The 18,325-nt window shown below is 42.0% G+C and overlaps 1 protein-coding gene across 3 annotated transcripts in view; it reads right to left on the bottom strand.

Moving 5' to 3' along the window:
* Nucleotides 1–698: 698 nt before the first annotated feature.
* tp63 (tumor protein p63) overlaps nt 699–18,325 on the bottom strand; it is a 30,437-nt gene continuing 12,810 nt past the window's right edge. For 2 of the 3 annotated variants that reach the window (XM_062423461.1, XM_062423462.1), the window contains 11 exons: nt 14,934–15,191; nt 7,423–7,609; nt 7,204–7,319; nt 6,466–6,575; nt 6,241–6,365; nt 5,945–6,027; nt 5,716–5,840; nt 2,963–3,108; nt 2,423–2,570; nt 1,094–1,187; nt 699–995 (listed from right to left, as the gene is read on the bottom strand). In XM_062423461.1, the coding sequence (XP_062279445.1) occupies nt 699–995; nt 1,094–1,187; nt 2,423–2,570; nt 2,963–3,108; nt 5,716–5,840; nt 5,945–6,027; nt 6,241–6,365; nt 6,466–6,575; nt 7,204–7,319; nt 7,423–7,609; nt 14,934–15,191 (1,689 nt within the window). Of the gene's footprint in view, nt 996–1,093; nt 1,188–2,422; nt 2,571–2,962; nt 3,109–5,715; nt 5,841–5,944; nt 6,028–6,228; nt 6,366–6,465; nt 6,576–7,203; nt 7,320–7,422; nt 7,610–14,933; nt 15,192–18,325 lie in introns of all 3 variants that reach the window. The other variant, XM_062423460.1, reaches the window with a different exon arrangement.

The following is an 18,325-nucleotide window of genomic DNA, read 5'->3' as shown; positions in this document are numbered from 1 at the left end:
AACAATAAGAACACAGGACATCAGTCATAGTATCATTTTACCGTAAAACACTGGGTCAAGAGCATTAGGCCTATATATGGCTACATCAAATGAACGACCAACTGTCACTTTAACAAACATACTTCACAACCAGACACAAAAAGGTGATGCATTGGTCTCATAACAGACATAAAAAAAGCTAAATATAGAAGCTACAGCAGAGAAAAAATGACCATCATCTGACATAATACTTCTGACAGGAAATGTTTGAAATGTATACAATCAATTCTGACTTCTGACGCACATGAAACCAGTGTACTTGACTAAAACAACCATAATGGTGAAAACATAATAGTCTACTTATGGCCCATAGCAGAAACATAAGCCCTCGTAAGCCCTTGAATGCTAATTTAGTTTCCAGTCATGCTTACACATCGGAATGAATTGTTAACACTTAAAATAAACTCAAAGCAATCTTGAAATCCTCAGCATTTCTTAAGTGCTCTCAAGAAATTAGAACATAATAAAATGCACCTTTGCTCAACACCATTTATTTCTTCTCAGTGAAAACGAGAACCAGAACAATAATAAGAATAAGTGCATTTCTATTTGAATATGTGTGTTGTTCTCAGCAGTATGTGCGTACCAGGTGTTCAGATGAAATGTTCCAACAGCAGGCGTGAAATGACAAATAGGAACATCGAGGCAGTGGTGGAGTCTTACTCTCCCTCCTCCTTGATGCGCTGCTGTTTGTTGCGGCGAGAATCCAGGTCGAAGGAGAAGTCGGACCACTCGTCGCGCGGTGGGAAGGAGATGGTCTGGCGCAGGGTGAAACGCACTGCGTCGATGACGCGCTCGCCTCGGGCCTCAGAGGAGCCCACGCTGACAGTGGAGGCCCCGCTGGTGGTGCGCACTATGTGGGGAGGTGGGGAAAAATCCATGGCCTGTTGGTGCTCTATGATGCCCTTCCAGATGATGTGCTGGAACTCAGCAGGGATCTTCAGCCTGGACAGGTCCTAATGGTCATTACACAGGGGAGCGTTAGTATTCGCAGGGGGAGCCACTCTTCTTTCTAACCCATCAATTGACTCGTGTGGGATAGGCAAGGGCTCACCTCCATGTTATAGTTCTCAATCTGGTAGATGTTGGTTAGGCCCTGTGCTGTGAAGTAATCCAAGCAGCCTGCGCAGCCCAGCCGAATGAGGAAGCTGTGGAGGAACAGAGGGAACACATTCAATACTGGAACAATAACATACAGTTTATTTTACAAAACATGCTCGTTCTGTGTCAGTTGTTATCAAATGATTTAATACTTTTTCATTTTTTATCAGTGTTTAGACTAATTACATACTGGAAATTAAACAGTTCTCTGTGAATATTTAGTGCAGAAAACAAAACTAGCTTCATTAAAAAACATCCCAGGGTTTGAAGGGTGGTGACGCATTCTGATGATTGTGGTGCAAAAAAAGTCAAACTAAATAAGTTGTGGATACATAAAGTTACTTTTGACTTTAAAATGAGTTCCGGCACTAACATTATTCTGAGTTAACGATGAAGTAAGAACGTTTTTCAGAGGCAAACATATTTGAGGCAAAAAATTTAATTTTAAAAAATCAAATTAAAAAATCTGATGTATTAGTACAATCTAAGACTGACATGGTTGATACATTGACTTAATTATTTTTGCTGTATTAATGAAACACTTTAAAGTAAAAATCTGCAGATATATACTCCCACAATATTTGCAGGTTTCAGCATGCAGAACCGCTCTAATAAATTTCTATTATATATACAGGTGTCTGACAATGATGACAACCAGCAACAGCTGACTTGTTAAACATTATTAATGTTGTTGTACATTTTCATGTTGTACAGTTTTAGTCATTTGCTTTTTAAAGTTTTATTAGAAGTAAATGTTTTTCTTTCATATTTCATTTTTATTTTATTTACTTTTTAGTCTTTTCTTTTTCTTTTCATTTTTCCTGTTATCTTCATCCTTTCTCTTTTTACTTTCTTTCGGTGAATGCAGCCATTCACAATCTTTATTTGTGTCTGATTAAAACGTTGGACAGCAACAGTGAATAATGGATTCTACTTTATGTCCTGTTTGTTCAAGCAGATGTTTTTAAGTTTTTTGTGGGTAAATTTGGGTCGAAGGCTCTGAGACACTGCATTGACCTCCCAGAGGAGATCAGCCAAGCTCGTTCTACATATCAGATTACATATTACATTTCAAATTTGAATCAAATTGAATTTTTTCATCATTTAATTGTTTTTATTCTGTGCTTTTACAGCATTTGTTCTTTGAAAGTCATTTGTTAATCTGCACTTCATGTTAATCTTGTTGGTTTATGTTGATTTTACACTACACACTCTTTAGTGAAACACGCTGTAACTTGTTTTGTTTTTTTGGAAAGGGCTGTACAAATAATCAATGAGGTACCTGGAGATGCTGCTGTCCATTGGGTATGGAGGAGGGGGAGTACAGTGGGAGGAAGGCACCAAGGGAAGCTGGGACTGCAGTGCATGTGTGGGGCTCAGTGAACTCATGTCAGCGTTCATGGGGATGTGAGTGCCCATCATGGGAGTCACTGCAGAGAAAAAAGGAGCTACTGTGAGCTTTATCTCTCTGCTCTGATTTAGATTACGTAATGTCAAGTGAAACACAGGGTGGGGTGAGTGGGGTTGGGTGCTGAGGTAACTCTCGACATGACAGATTATGCATCATAACAGGTCCTGCGGGCGCACACAGGGGGACGGGGTGGGGTGCAGAGTCTCACAGGGATCACATTCTTTTTTTTCTTTTTTTAAGGAGGAAGTTTTCTGTCAGGGAGGGGGCGAGAGAAGTGTTACGGTCCCCTCCTGCCTGCCCGGACAAGCGGCCCTTATAGGTATACCATAAGCCCAGAAGGGACAGGACAACTGGTGGAAGGGGGTGGACCCTAAGATAGACAGGAAGTGAATCAAAGGGGGGCACACTTACTGTCAGTCAGGCCTCCAGACATGCTGGACGGGGTGAGTGTGTTACGCTGCTGGGGGTTGATGAGCTGGCTGACGGAGGGCAGCTTGTTGACTTTTCCGTGAGTTGGGGAGTTGGAGCCGTAGGAAGGCTGAGACTGCATTGAATTCCTGGGGCAGGAGAGAGGAGGTTACAGGCCGTTACAATCATCATCATAATGACTAAGGCCTGGTCAGCACCATGGAAACAGTAATGACTCTTGTTTCTCATTCTACAATATATTACAGTAGCTTAATTACATTTTTAAGAGCTACTCATAAGGTCATACAGGGTCAACATATTTTAATGATGAAATAGCAGAAAAGTAAAAGAAAAGGACAGAGTTCAAGCAACAACAAAAAAAGCAATTTATTATATTCTGAAAGACAAAAAAGTGCAGCAGCCACAAAGATAACAAAATAGTCTGTTTCAAACAGAATGGTCACAGAGGCTCTGTAGATAACAGAGAGCACATTTCCTCCGTTAAAAGACATTTCATTGTTAAAAACAGGATCGAAAAACAAAACACACAAACTGTCCCGCAGTGACTTTATAAAACATGACCAGCATTAGCAAAACGTCTTCTCTCAATAATAAAGTCTCTTCCCCTCCCCAAAAAAATCCACCCACAAGACAGCTACGATTTTCTGAGTCCAGCTCTCATGACGACGCAAAACAAGGCAAAACATTCACTAAAATAAGTCAGGTGACATGAAGACACAAACATTTAAGGCTTGGTTCCTGTCCACCTTCAGCCTTAGTAAAAGGTGAGGAGGCTGAATGGGATGAACGTTTCACAAACAGCCTTTATGCAACACATACATGATAAACGGGATGACCTGAACAACTTGGAGACTGAGAATGTCATCACAATGGCCAGCTCTACAAAATATCTTGTTTCTGACAAATCTAACGCATGCAAAACAGTCTAAAAATGCTCTTCTATGAATATCAGGGACTATTTCAGTAGAGTCAGTAGTCAAAGTGGACAGTGAAAGTGATAATCCGCCATTTTGCAGCATGTTTCAGTATCACATCCTCAGTGCAGAATCCAGACACCCAGGAAATGCAGAAAGAGAGGAGATGAGAGAAATCAAAGTTGTGAAAAGAGGAGGTCCGTGTAACTCGGGGGAGGAAGAGGAGGAGGAGGAGGAGGAGGAGGAATGTGGAGCAGAGTTTCAGGAGGAGCTGCAGCGCCGCCTCTGCTCTCCTGCAGGTTCCAGGAGCTGGCTACCAAGACGGGTTTTTATCAGACTGCAGGGAGGAACCAGAAAGAAAAGAGAGAGCAGAATAGAAAATAAGGGCTCACTGCAGAGGAGGAGAGAGAAAGTGACCCCAGAGAGGCCCAGAGAAAAGCAGCTCAACAAATGTTACTAGGAAAAGAAAAAAAAATTTGTATGACAGAAAAATGTTGCATTTTTCTGCAGTAGTGGCGCCTTCCAGAAGATGGCAGTATGCAAACGCAGATCACAAGATCTCACTGCTGGAATGTGCACAGTGGGTTTTTTTCATTTGGCATTTAACACATTTTAAGAAAGAAAAAAAAGAAGGAAAAGAAACATTTGCTGTTGACTGAACGTTTTATTTCAAAGGCTGCGAGGGAAACATTGTAGAAGTTAAAAATTACAGAAGAGAGAAGCGAGTTATTTTAGCTGGGAGGATTTTAAGAATATACAGAGAAAGATGAGAAAAGCATGCACATGAAGGAGAGATACACCAACTCCTGAAGAGAATACTATTTAACTCTACTATCCAAAATGATCAACTACCTACATCACTATTAAGATATGTTTTGTTAAATATCTGTTAATTAAAAGATTGTTCACAGTATTTCCATTATTACCAGTATTTTAGTGCCTGACAGTGAGCATCAAGTATACAACAAATACAAATAAAGTTAAAAACAGTGAATGCAGTCATGATCTCACAGTGAGGCTGTCTGCCAGTCTCTTAATGGGAAACTATAACATAAGCAATAATTATCATTTTAGTGCTGTCAAACTATCATTTACACCCATCTCCTCTTTTCCATAGCTCATAGTGAAATGGGCGTGGACGAGCAAAAGTGTGTGTGTGTGTGTGTGGGGGGGGCAGAGTTTTAATTATGCCGAGGTGAATAGATGAGACTGAGGCGCGGATTTTTTGTTGGGTGCTGTTGTGCAAACCTGGCAAAGCACCCAAAGGCGTTACCGTGAATCTTTGGAAGCATCTCCTTAACAAAGCATAGCCAGGTACATTTGTCACGATTCATCAGCTTTGGCTTGTGTCCCGTGAGAGAGCAGAAGGGAAAGAAAACAGTTCTACTTGATGCGAGGCTCACCCTCCATGTTTGAAAGCCTTGAGCGCATTCTGGGTAAATTCTGGGTTGCTAAACGCCGAGGAACACCCATTTTAGAGCAATTATTATCAGCGTTTGCTTGATAGCTGCGATGCGCCAGTGGCAGGAGTAAATGGAATCAAGAAATCGCATGCATAGCCTTTATCAGCCAACCGCGTTGAGTCACTGCACTCTATTCAAAACAAAAACAATTTCTTCTTAACAAAAAACAAAACGAAAAAAAGTTTGCGGAAGATTTTTTTGGCAAGCAAACAAGCAATTAAATAGGAATTAGACAAAGGGTGCATTGTTAAAACAGGGATTTCGAGGGTGAACCTTGCAGCTAATGTAGGTCTGTCTTTCCTCATGTGTCTGAGAACAAATGAGTTTAACTTGATTAAGAATCTATACTGGTACTCACTGTTTCTGGAGGAGATTCTGCTGCTGCTGCCTGTACGACTCAATTGTATGTTGGGGCAGAAACTGCATGAGTTCCAGAGACTCTTTGATTTTTACCAAAATCTCATAAATTTCACGGCCTTTGATCTATAAGAGAAAAAAAGAAAGAAAGAAAGTGGTCAATAAGCAGTCGAGACACACTCAGAAAGATCTTTGAAAACTTTTCCATGAAACAGAGAAGTAACACTTACAGGCAAACAAAAAACCTCCTCATCTGTAGATCTTCTCTTCTTGATGGTAGACATCTGTATGCCATGGGAAACTTGGCGGAAGGCTGAAAAGAGGAGAGAACAGTGTTAGCACCGCTGGCCGTGGTGCAGTTAGCAATAGTTAGCCTAAGCAAGAGCAGGATGGGAAACAAGCGAGGGAAAGAGGTTGGCAGCATCCACTGAGTGTTAGCATTGAGGGTCCTCAACACTGCATGTCAGGTAAGACCAAAGCTCAACAGCCCGTCACCAGCCCCAGCACTACTTACGGCGCTTCGTACCCTCACTGCTCTTTGTGGCGTCCGTTACATGCTGCTTGCGGATGCTGTCTTCATCCGCCTTCCGGTCTCGGCCCGGGCAGGCACAGATCCTGGCCTCGAAGCACCGGCGGCCTAATACCTGACCGCTGCGAAAGGACAGGGACACACAGCAACTGAGTCAGGAACAATTCACCCAACGCTAAACAAGAGGCGACCGCTGAGGATGATGAGGATGATGTGTCTTACTCTCTGGTTTCCAGAGTGACAATGATGAGGATCGGGCGTCTGTTCATTCCACCCACGCAGCTCGAGTTGCACATAAAGTTGTACAAAATTGTAGTGAATTCTGTCCCGACCTGAGAGAGAAAAATGACACTGAGTGAGTGATAGTGTTCGTTCTTTAAATCAGGGTATAACAGGAAATTAGAGAATGTGTTTACAAGCAGCATCATTTTGTAACAAGGCTGCCATATTTTACATTTGTAAGTGATGTTTTTTGGAGGATTTGTCATAGTGGGAGACCAGGCCCCAGAGGGAAAGAACTTTATTTTAGTTTCAGTTTTATCTTAAGTCATTTTTTGTTATTTTGGACACGCCACCATGAGTTCATAGCTTTTCTTTCACTTCTCCACACTGCTGTCACAGTTATCATTTATTTTCTACCTGTCTGATGTCAGGCCAGAGTCTCTGAATCTCACCCCGATTACAGAATGTGGGATTCGAAATCAAATTTTTAACGTGGCCCACAAAACTCACATCGTTTTAAAATGGCAGAAAAAGAAGTGGACTATTTTTTCTTGTGAGGTTTGCAGTGAAATGAAGACATGATTGCGCTGTGGGGCTTTTGGGGCCAGCAGTTGCTACGTGTCAGGATTGAGGGGCCAGGCTCTGTCACCGCTCTATCAGTCAGAAGCAGGTGGAGGTGGTGAAGTGTCGCTGTCAGAACATTAAACTGACCTCGCTGCAGCATGATAGACAGCTCACCTGGGGAGGTTCATAGGGAACCAAGACACTCTGTCTCCCAGTGATGGAGTCCTCCACATACTGGGCGTGGCTGTTTCCCTCCACACGGATCAGATGACTCGGAGGAGCTATCTGACCTGGAAGCAATACAAGTCGTGTTATTAAGTGTTGACAGCAAACATTGATTACTGAAGTGAAACACGAGCGAGAATTTCTTTCTTAATGAATCAAAGTACTGACCATCATTGAACTCGCGGCTCAGCTCGTGGTTTGGGCAGCGTTTCACCACCTCGGTCACATGTTCAGCTTTCTTGTAAACAGGCATGGCTCTGATGACAGCACCTTGTGGTGGGGTGGTCAACACTTTGATCTGAATCGGACATGTCTTGGCAATTTGGCAATACAACTTCTTTAGTTCTGTTGAGTACTGGAAAGTAGAAAAAAGAGAAAAGACAAATGGTTATTATAAAATATCTTTTGAAAGCATCGTTACTGTGCAGACTAAATGATAAAGGTTAAAGCATTTTCAGGTAAACGTTTATTAGAGCTGAGCTTTCAAAACAATCTCTGTCTTATGCAAAAAAGACAGATCAAATCTTTGTAACACCTGTTGCTGAGACTAGACTGTGCACTTCTGGTTTACCCTGAAGCAAAAGGGGTTAAAGACAAGACTGTGATTATGACCTCTTTAAATAATCACACACACATGCACACACACCGGGGTTGGTGCTGAGAGTGTGTATTGGGCAACCTTTAAGATGTCTCACAGAGAGCCTCTGGGACTTCCGAGGAGCGCCATAAAATGGACTCCTCCAACAGCAATTAAACTGGGCCTGGCTTTCATCTTAAGAGAGGAGCACTGTGCTAAAGCATATGATGGCCACTCATCACACAGAACAGAGCTTCTGAAGCTGCTGGCAAGCTGGCGCTACGTAAGGTTGAGTGCAGTTTTCCTTGTGGGGTTGGATGAAAATGACTCAGTTTCAGCTCCATGCACAGGAATGAAGGACTAATCGTGGAGTCATTGAAGATCCATCTATGGCTGGTGCCAAAATGTGATGGTTGCTCACACACACTGGCTCACATTCAAGTCTGTAAGCCAGGAGTCATGAATAATGGATGTACCTTGATCGCTGGCACCGTTAGAATTGATAACCAGTAAGCCATCAGAAAGACTGAATTCTTACTAATAGGCATAACCCCACTGTGTAAACAAACCATTCAAATCACTGCTGTGTAAGCAGAGCTTTAATTCCTCTATGTGCAGAAGACATTGGGTGGGAGTGGAGGGTGGAGGGAAAATTTTCCTGTCAGGTTCATTTCTGAGCAAAGAAAAGTGAACATTGTGAAAACCGCTCGGGGCTGTGTTCGAGAACAGTGCAACATAAAATTCCACCTCTATTAAGTTTGGTTCCAAAGAAAGGAGCTCATCCCAGTACCTGTCTGTGCTGACTTTAAATATTACACAAGCTTGGCACGGACATTTTCTGCTCTGCTCCCCAGGCGCAACCTTTCCTTTCATCAGGACAAACCCAAAACAGCACCTCTGCATCTCTCTTTCCCATATTCCAACTCACAACCTACACACGTTAACTGCCGAGCATTTCACTAAGAGATGAGATCTGCTTATAAAGGCGGGTTAATAATAACCCAAATTTAGCTACGCTCTTTCTCCTTCCCTCAAGTGACCTCATTATAAACTGTATAAGCACAGGATGAGCTGCAGACTGCTACTAATATGCAGAAAGTTAATATAATATTAAATATGACGTCAAATAGTAGTTTAATGAGAAAAAAACTAGAGCATTATTGTGTATGCAGTGTTCTGATTTGTTGGTTGTGTCTAAATACTTTTTTTTTTTTTTTTTAAAGTTGACGTGATAAATTAACTGATAAGCATAGTTCAACCTCTGGGATGTCAACACAATGACTAAAGTGATTCTTCCTTAAAATCAAAGCAGCTTCCCAAAAGGTCTTCTTTAAAAAAAACAAAAAAACTAAGATAAATGGTTGTAGCTGTCCCCTCGCTCCTAACCTGATACTCCCCGTACGCCTCTGTCAATCAACTAAATGGAGTGGAGAAGCCAAGGAGGGACGGGGGGGGGGGGGCAAAAGAGAAAGAGAGAGCACAAGATTATGAGGCAAAGAGAAAGACGGGAGCCCTGCGTAAAGGGTCAGCGTGTAGTGTTTTGAATAATTATAGGGTGCTGGTTTTGTGTAGCTGAAGGCAAAAAAACAGCACAACACAGAACAGTAAGATCTAATCAGAGATGTTACAGAGGCAGAAAACCAAAGCTTGTTTAAATCATATCCTACTGTCTCCAACTTACACACACGCAAATACACACACACATACACACACAGCAGAGAACCAGCCCAGCCCTCAAGCTACAAACTTTGAGCACACAACTATGTGCTGCTGGTTCTGTGTTTGCACAGCAGAGAGAGAGCAGGAGCTGCTGCTGATTGCTGAAAGCAGTGCCGGGCTAAAGCTAACAGTGTTCTGGGTGGAGGACAGCCAGTTGACTGATGGGATTCAGTGGCTCACACAGGGTGCGGTACTCAGGTGTTAACATGTAATTATGAGCCTTTCATTGGTCACATTGTGAATTACACAGTCAGGGAACACACAGCGCACAATACAGAGTCGCTTAATCACAATCATTTGAAAGAAAAGTGTTTGTGAGAAACAAACACGTGACACGTTGTTCAACTGGGACATGTAGCAGTGAAGCAGAAAAAATAATGAATGACCTTTAGTGGCTGTATATACACACATAATCTACTCCAACCGCTGCTGTTTGACTGCGCTGGCTCAAACATAATACTCGTTGACCTTTACATCAAATATATTCATATAATAAATTACTGGCATGTTACATACAATTTGTTCTGCTGCTTGTACAGTGCTGCATCTGTGCAATTACTTTCTAACACATGCAACTCGAACACATAAATACACACTTCCCGTGCAGCGCAGGTTGAGGCAGGCCCACAGCTGTAGCGTTCTTTTCTCTCTGACAGGCGCTGCGGGCACATGCAGAAGTCAAGTCCTGACAAACATCAGGCCTTAAACAAGCACTGTTTGGCGCCTCTGGTCTTGTCTTCTTCATACCTGACAAGTCATGTCATGCCTAGAGCTTCTCCCAAACCTGTTTAATTCAACAATAATGCAAAGGAGTTTTTTTCCCCTCACCTTCTTTTCTCAGCAGCAGAAATGAAACACCTGCTTTTGTGAAAGAAAATGAATATCGGGTCAAATATAGAGTTTAAGAAGAATTTAAGATTTTTTTCTATACCAGCCTCAAAAGATGAATGTTATGCTTAAGTCCTCAGCACCAGCCCTGACCACCCAACCTCAGTGATGACACCTGTCCCAAGACAAACATGTACACACAAACCCATACACTCATGTTTATATGGCCAGTGCTGAAAGAGTCCAGTATGCATCTGTCTTCTGCTTGTCTTCACTGGTGCTCAAAATGACTAAAACTACAACTGAAAAGAAAACTGAGAGGTAACATCAACAAGAACAAAATAATTCTTGAAGCTGTATAATTCAGTTACTCTCTAAATCGATTTGTCCACCACTGGAGGAATAGATTTTTCCCTCCATTCATCAATTTAGAACTTCAATGAAGTATTAAAGCTCTAAAGATGTTCGTGTTATTCTAAAGTTCAATCATCACGCAACAATGACTTCTGTGTTGAGAGCTCCCACACTCTCAGTCAGGATTTTTTTGATCCAAGAAATACTCATTGTCTCTTGGTGACAGACTAATATCCTTCTTGTGTATTTATACAGCTACAACACAGCTTGATCCTGTTTTCTGTTGTGGTAAATCATGACTGCAGGTATCTGTGCTGAGTTGTAATGTCTAAAAAAGAATCTCGTAAACAAAAATGTAAGATAATGGGCTTTTCCACAACAATTATGGAGAAATCCCACAGCCCATATCATAAAAACCTTTTCAACTCTGCCTTTTTAAAAATTAAAAAAAACAAAAAACTATAAACCTACACTTTTCCCCCATCTGTAGCTTTTAGGGCTTGTCTGCCTGTGATGGGCGAGTCGTGACAAGCTTCCTGACACAAACAAGTCTCAGCCCCATCTCGTGAGGCGTGGGACGGGCCCGCAGATGTTCCAGGGGCAAGCTGTGTCTTGCTGCCTTTCGCTGGAACACTCTTCTCTTTGAGAATTCAAAGGCTCTCCTCCTCCTCCGGCGCAATGTGAGATGCAACCATCAAGCTTAACTCTCTCTCTCAAAAAAAAAAGACAGAGCCCACTCCAAGAGCACAGGGTTCAGGAAAGAGGCACACAGTATTTACACATGTATTAACTACAGGCCCTCAATCCATTACTGTAATCCTTCTAGCTCTACAGCACCCCAGTGATAGCCCAAACCATGACATTCCTCTCCTTTGACTACAATATGAGGTGACAGTTAATACACAGAGCAAACACATCCAATCTTTAGTTTGACAATGGTTGCATCGCTAGCCAACAATGACTGCCTCATTTGCGACACTCCATTAATTCAGTAAAGCAAAGAAGATAAAACATCTCTAACACGTGTATTCATTTGACGTGGTTAAGTGCTTTTCTTAAAACTAAATGACAAAGGGAGGGGGGGGCACCATGTAGCCTGCAGGAGTGCCAACGAGAAAACCGTGTGGGAGCAGTTCTGGGAAATGTTGACGTGTTTCACCTGTGTGTGTGTGTGTGCGTGTGTGTGTCACAGTCATCCTAGACAGGAAGAGGTTAAGGTGTGGGTTAGGGATTAGGTGTGTCTCCCTAAGAACAGTCATCAAAAAAGCACAGTACACAGTCCACTAAGTCCCGTGGAAGATCCCACAGGCCTTCAAAAGGGGGCATTAGCAGATCTATGCACAGAGCAAAGCTGTGGTGGTGACATCTTCTGTGGCACTTTGCCATCAGTCCATCAGTCCAGCAGTTGAGCTATTGGGTTGAGATTATGGGAGCTTTGCGAAAGATCTCCTGAGATCAGGTGAGGGAGCCTCCTTTGAGATGGGAACCAACACTATAATCACAACTCTTTAGAATAAAATGACTCTCCGTGAGCCGTTTTGAAAAAGTATCAGCACAAGAAAATAATGTTCAATGATAAAATGATGGCAAAAAATTCTTTAGTAGGATTAAATGACTCAATGTTGCACGATGCACTAAAGTGTAACCAGGCCATTAAATGAGAAAACAACTGAGAACAATGGAAACCAGTAAACAAAGGAGGGGAGATTTATCAAGAGACCATTTCTGTTGCTCCTCCATGAACACAGAGGACTATTTTCATAATGAATCTCTTTTAAGACCTGGATCAACTCACATTCATTGTGATGCTGGAATAATTCACTCTATCTATATGGATTATTAGTGCCATAAAAGTAGGTAGGAAAATGTTATGTAATTACATTAATTATTCACATCTTCTATGATTTTTGTTGTTTTCATTTTAAAAACATATTCTGATGTCAGTAGCTACTGGAATAATATAATGGGAATTCAGTTTGATCAGAACAATAGAACAATGTAAATTCTCTACTGCTTGGCTTATTTTCAGGTGTGAGATTAAACTTTGTACATCATAAATCAGTAAATATTAAGTTATAGGCCTCAGGGGAAGATGTACCTTTTAGTCAGTGCAGTGATAATTTTTCCACGTTAAGCCAGACCAATCAAACCAGTCTTGCATCATTTGTTATGACTGTGGGACACACAGTCTGTTGCACTACGTGTGTCTATAATGGGGATGTGTCCTAAACCAGTGCAGCTAAGGCCCTGGGGCGTGCCTCTCACAAACCACACTCTTAACCTCCTCGCAGTTGCACATCTGACAAACACTTTTGTTTTTGGACTGTGAAAATGAGAGGGATGAGCAAGGCGGTGTGGGAATTAGGTAAATGTCACAATCCCACACTCGGCGTGGCCAAGCAATAAGGTGAGATCGCCCAGCACTCCCTGAGTTCAGCCGGTTTACTTGGAAGGCACAGTGCATTAAATGTGTGCATGACGCTCAGCAGGTTTTTGAACAGTCCCTTTAGCCAAGTTTGACAAGGATGACATGTAGACTGTGACTGAGTGGTTCTGCACTAATAATAAATCTTTTTAATGACCATTTCCAAAGTTGCCATTTGCAGATCATTTATTTTGAGGCAGGTCCATTACGTAATAACAGACACTCACATTTAGCCTAAGATGCATGACACGTCACTGTGGTGTCCTGAGTCTGAGTCAGGGACCCTTCTCTTTCACCATCTTTAATGTCAGTCTGCACTGTCACAACTCTCCAAAACATTTTTTTTTAAAAACAAAAAACATATCATACTTACACGTGGAGGTAACATTTCTGTCACCTACGGTGTCCGCTAGAGTGCATTAATACACAGAACTTGTGGCGCTGTTACAGTGTCTGCACACAGCAGTGCAGATTAGACACATAAACAACTAAGCAGGTGGGGCTCTGATGCAACAGCTGTCCCTCAGCCCTGTCATGCATAATGACAGAGCAGGGGGAGCTGGTTGTGTTGGTTTACTGAGCATCACATGGTGACATCTAGCTGTACAAGGCGTCACCACACCTGGACCAACTGTTGAGTCTGTTTACCTCTGTCATCAACAAAGCACCCATGCACTTTGCCCAATTTGTGAGTCGACTTAAGTTTACTCATTATGCAAATACCTAGGCCAACAATTAAAAGATTAGTAAGTAGGTTAAGTTTGAACGTCTCTCACAGTCAAGGGCAATGCAATAAGATCATGCACTTTTTAGTTTTTCTTCTGTCATGAGCTAGAAATGCCTGAGGTTTAGTCATGATTTGAAGCTATACATCTCAAGTGACATTCTTCCTTGCCAGATGTAGTTGAGCAATGCAGGACTTAAATATTGTGCACCTGAATCTGCCGAGAGCACAGATTGTCAGATAAGGAGTTCAAGGTTAGGAGCATCTCCTCAACCTCTTCTCATATATTATGAGGAGCATATGAACACATATGAATGGAATGGAATTTAGGCATATGAGAGAGAATATTGGCACACATTTTATATGTCTGACACTTAATTTAGCATCCAGTGCTAAGTGAGTTTAAGTGACAGAGTGAAAAACACAGAATTGCTTAAGCACTTACTTTACATGCTATATATTGTGACAACTTGTGTTTTATGTCAAGAAGCTGTTGTTTTATGGTTGGTTAATTCAACAAGGTGTTAACTTTTAAACTTTTATTCCAAACTAATATTTGAACATGTGGAAAATTGATCTGTTGGAATTTTAAATTCTCAATGAAGCAAAACAGCATGTGCCTTGTACTCCAGCAGGGGGCATTCCTATAATGCACTGTCCATCTGACCCACTGCATGACCTATTGCCCTGATTGTAAACTATTGTTGTTCTCTTCAATGCAGGATGAGGCTGTTTGCTCACTCTGCAGAATGCAACTGCCTTACAGTGATGTTAACTTGTCAAGTGACGAAGCCGAGGTGCCACAACTGAACGCAACAATTAATGTATTTTTCGATGGACTACATGTTTTATTTAGGCTACTTGGATTGCACTAAAATTAATTTGGACAAAATACATTTTAGTTTGAATTTGTTCAAATTAGATTATAGCAGTAGCAGATACCTGTTTATAAACCTTTAGTAAGAGATATCTAGCTAGGAGAGGGTGTAAAACTTCAGCCCCTCTATACATCAGGTAGTTTAAACATTTTTTTTTATAAATAAGTGTCTTACCGTCCAGGTGGCAGACTTTGCTGTACTGGACTGCTGGAAGGACACATCAAAGGTGTGGGGCCCAGCGTAATCTGTGTTGGATGGGATGGCCGGTGAGGGGGAAAGGGCATCAAAGGTGGAGCTGGGCTGGGCGTAGGGTGATGGGGCTGTCACGTTGTTCTGTGCGTGGTCATTGTTGTAGGGGCTGGTAGAGGTCGAGCCACCGTTTTGAATGTTCTGATCCATGCTGTTCAGGAGCCCCAGATTTGTGTACTGTGACTGGAGACAAAATGGAGGGGATGGGGGAGAGAGGGGAGAAACAACAGAGGAATGTCTTGAGTCAGTATAGGAGAATGTTGAGGTGTGTAAATGTGAAACTTGTATAGTTAAGGACACCTGGAAATACATAAAATAAAAAAACTGTTTATTACATGGATAAAAAAGGGAGCTGAAGTGAATAAATGCACTGACTGATCCAACAACTTAGTTTTAAATTACATCAAGATACAGGTATTATGTTTCAGCTACAAAGTAAAACTGACATTCCAAGAAAGAAAGGTGCATGTTGAAGGACTTATGTTAAAACTGCTACAATTGTTTTTAAGATTAAGTAAAAAACACAAGAAACTGCTGCATCTTGTATTTCAAATGTCATTTGATGGGGTAGGTTCACAACATTTGAAGAAATCATGTTACAGGAAGTGGAGAGGAGAAAAAAAAGGTCTGTGTCCACGCAGAGTAACATAAACCATCTTTCTTGGTGTTGTGTTTATGGTCTATCTCCTTCCTTAACCAACATGAGATCACTGGCCTTAAAAAATGTTCCTATGACGAGAAACAAACTCTGATTTTCTGTTCAATCACTCAAATTGCAGACACCTACTTGCTTGTTTTGGATCAATGTCCTGCTAAAAAACCTGGCCTCCTGATTCCCTCCTCCACAGCCAACAATTCAGACAGGAGGAATGGAATTAAAATGTCTGTCTTTAAACAGGACGGAGAATACTCCTGGGTTGCGGCCAGCCCCTTCCTACTTGCTCTGCTCGCCATTCACTCCATTCCATTCCATTTATAAATGGCACATTCCTGGACGAGGTGCCATGGCTCTCACTCTTTGGACAGCCATTAATCTCTCCAGGGCCTCTTGTTTATTTCAAGCACGGCTGACCACAGCTGTCCAGCTCACACCCATTGCACTGCCAGGTGTTAGCGGTGTGCCAGATGACCAACAAAACGTAGACGAGGTAAGTTATATAACTAGTCATCAAGGTAGTTGATTTATCAAGAAAAGTTACGTACATTTCAATACACACATACACAGGAACACACACAGTTTGACACCTGAGAGAGGTCATTTGAGTCAACCTCAGCATACTTGTGCAACAGCGCCACAGGGTAGCTTGCTTTTTGGGTGAGGGTCACTGTGTGCAGCATAAGGCTGCTTAACCCCCCGGAAACAATGACACCAGGGCTTAGAAGAGCTTGTCTGAGGAACAATTATGCTGGGCATGCAGGTGTTAGGAGACAAGTGTTTTGTGAATGGAAGACACACACACACACACACACACACACAGAGAAAGAAAACTCTACTCTGGTGGAGACCCTGCAGCCTTTAGCCAAGAGAGGCTTTCCCCAAACACACGCTCCCTTACAATGGGGTAATTACACACGTGTTATAAAGGTTTAAACTCAATGGGCTGAAGAGTGGCCCTGTGAATCTGATCTAAGAGGAGAAAAAAGTGGGTAACATTCAACCTGGCGTGACTAAAAATAACAGAATTTTCAGATCAGAGATTCCATTTTTTAAAACCAATTTTCAAAGTTTATTTATTTAACGTGAAATGAATGATAAAACTATCCAGCATTTTATGTGGGGACAGGCCGGGTGTCACAATTTCCTGTCTGGACAGTCTTTTCCCGTATGTGAGCAGTCAATGATATCACAGTGATTCTTTGAACTGTGGCGCAACTCCGAGGCGCTCAGCCGTTCAGAGATGACACAGCCTCCCACTACCTGATGCCGGCAGCTGCAAAGGTGGATGTGACAGGCACCAATTATCAATGTCAAATATTATTCTAAAGAAAAGGTTGATGCTGGCCGGAGACCAAACATAGATAATAGCAGGGACATAAAATAGAAAGCCTGACATAGAATACTTAACAATAAATACAGGGCCTCAGATAATGCCTCTCGTGGTCTAAATGAATATAAAGATCAAAGATGAGGAATGAAGATAAAGCCATAATTGAGCAGATACTGAGGCCCAGCAGTGGAGTCTCACCTACGACTCATCGTGTTTTAATGTTTAATTGACTGGAAGTGGGATATCAGCTTTTAAAAAGGTTGTGTAAGGGAGTTTCAAGCCTTCTCCTGGTTTCCTTTAATCAGATCTTATTCCACTATAATACAGCAACCATTTAATAACCACTTTAGCTGCTCTTAAAAATTCCTTCTGTTTATAGCCAACGCTGTGTTTAGGCCTTTGGGATGCCACGCTGCTAAGCAGAAGCACAGTAAATCAGCAGCCTTGACATCCTCAACAGCCTTTAATAAAGTTTTTGAAAGGTTGTGCTGTCTGTTTGAGGCCTTCAAGCTCATTTCTTTGTGTGAGATAAGTGCTGGGGTAAGCATTTCAGGCCAACAGGAAGAAGAGACTGTTGACCTTCAGAGTGATGGCCTGTTGATTACAATGTAGGAATCCGAATTATCCAGAGCACATATCAAAGATGTTTGAAATACATATGACAAGAGTAATTTTAAAGTTATTGCTAATGTCACCACAGTGGCATTTGGTATGGCATACTGACACTTATAAATTCCTCCTTGTGTTATAGTTATTGCTGGGCAAATGATGAAATCAGTGCCTTGAAAACTGTCATGTCTACCATATGTGACATGAAATTCTGAGACATCTCTTCTAACCCTTATGATTAGAGTCTGGTTAATATATTTTAGTTTGAGTATGATTAGCAACAGTATCACATGACAGGAGAGTCTCTGTGAACACTGTGTAAGCAGCACATCTGCCAGGAAAATACTGTGGTGAGGTAACATTTTCTCCGAGAACACCATGAACATCCCATACAGTGAACTTAGACTGCAAAAAGATAAAATTCCTCAATTTTATATCTTAAAGAAGATACCACTTTCCCTGTTGCTGCTACTGTTGGTGGCAACAAATTGAAAGCACTGATAAAGCCAGATTGACCAATAGATGACAGGAACCAAAGCAGACCTGGCCTGAGGGGGGAATAACTCCCATTCCAGGCTCTCCGGCGACCTGCTCCACGTACCTTGGGCCAGCATATAAGAGCATCTGGGGGACTGTGATGAGTGACCACAGGGGAGGGAGGCATTAAAGGCTCAACAGGGTTGGGGGTTGAGGTGGGGCTGGGTGGGGGTCTATCTACAC

The sequence above is a fragment of the Scomber scombrus genome, chromosome 8 (assembly GCF_963691925.1).
Source record: "Scomber scombrus chromosome 8, fScoSco1.1, whole genome shotgun sequence".
NCBI classification, from domain to species: Eukaryota; Metazoa; Chordata; class Actinopteri; order Scombriformes; family Scombridae; genus Scomber; species Scomber scombrus.
Note: the sequence above shows the minus strand (reverse complement) of the source record. Positions and strands in the feature narration are given on the sequence as shown.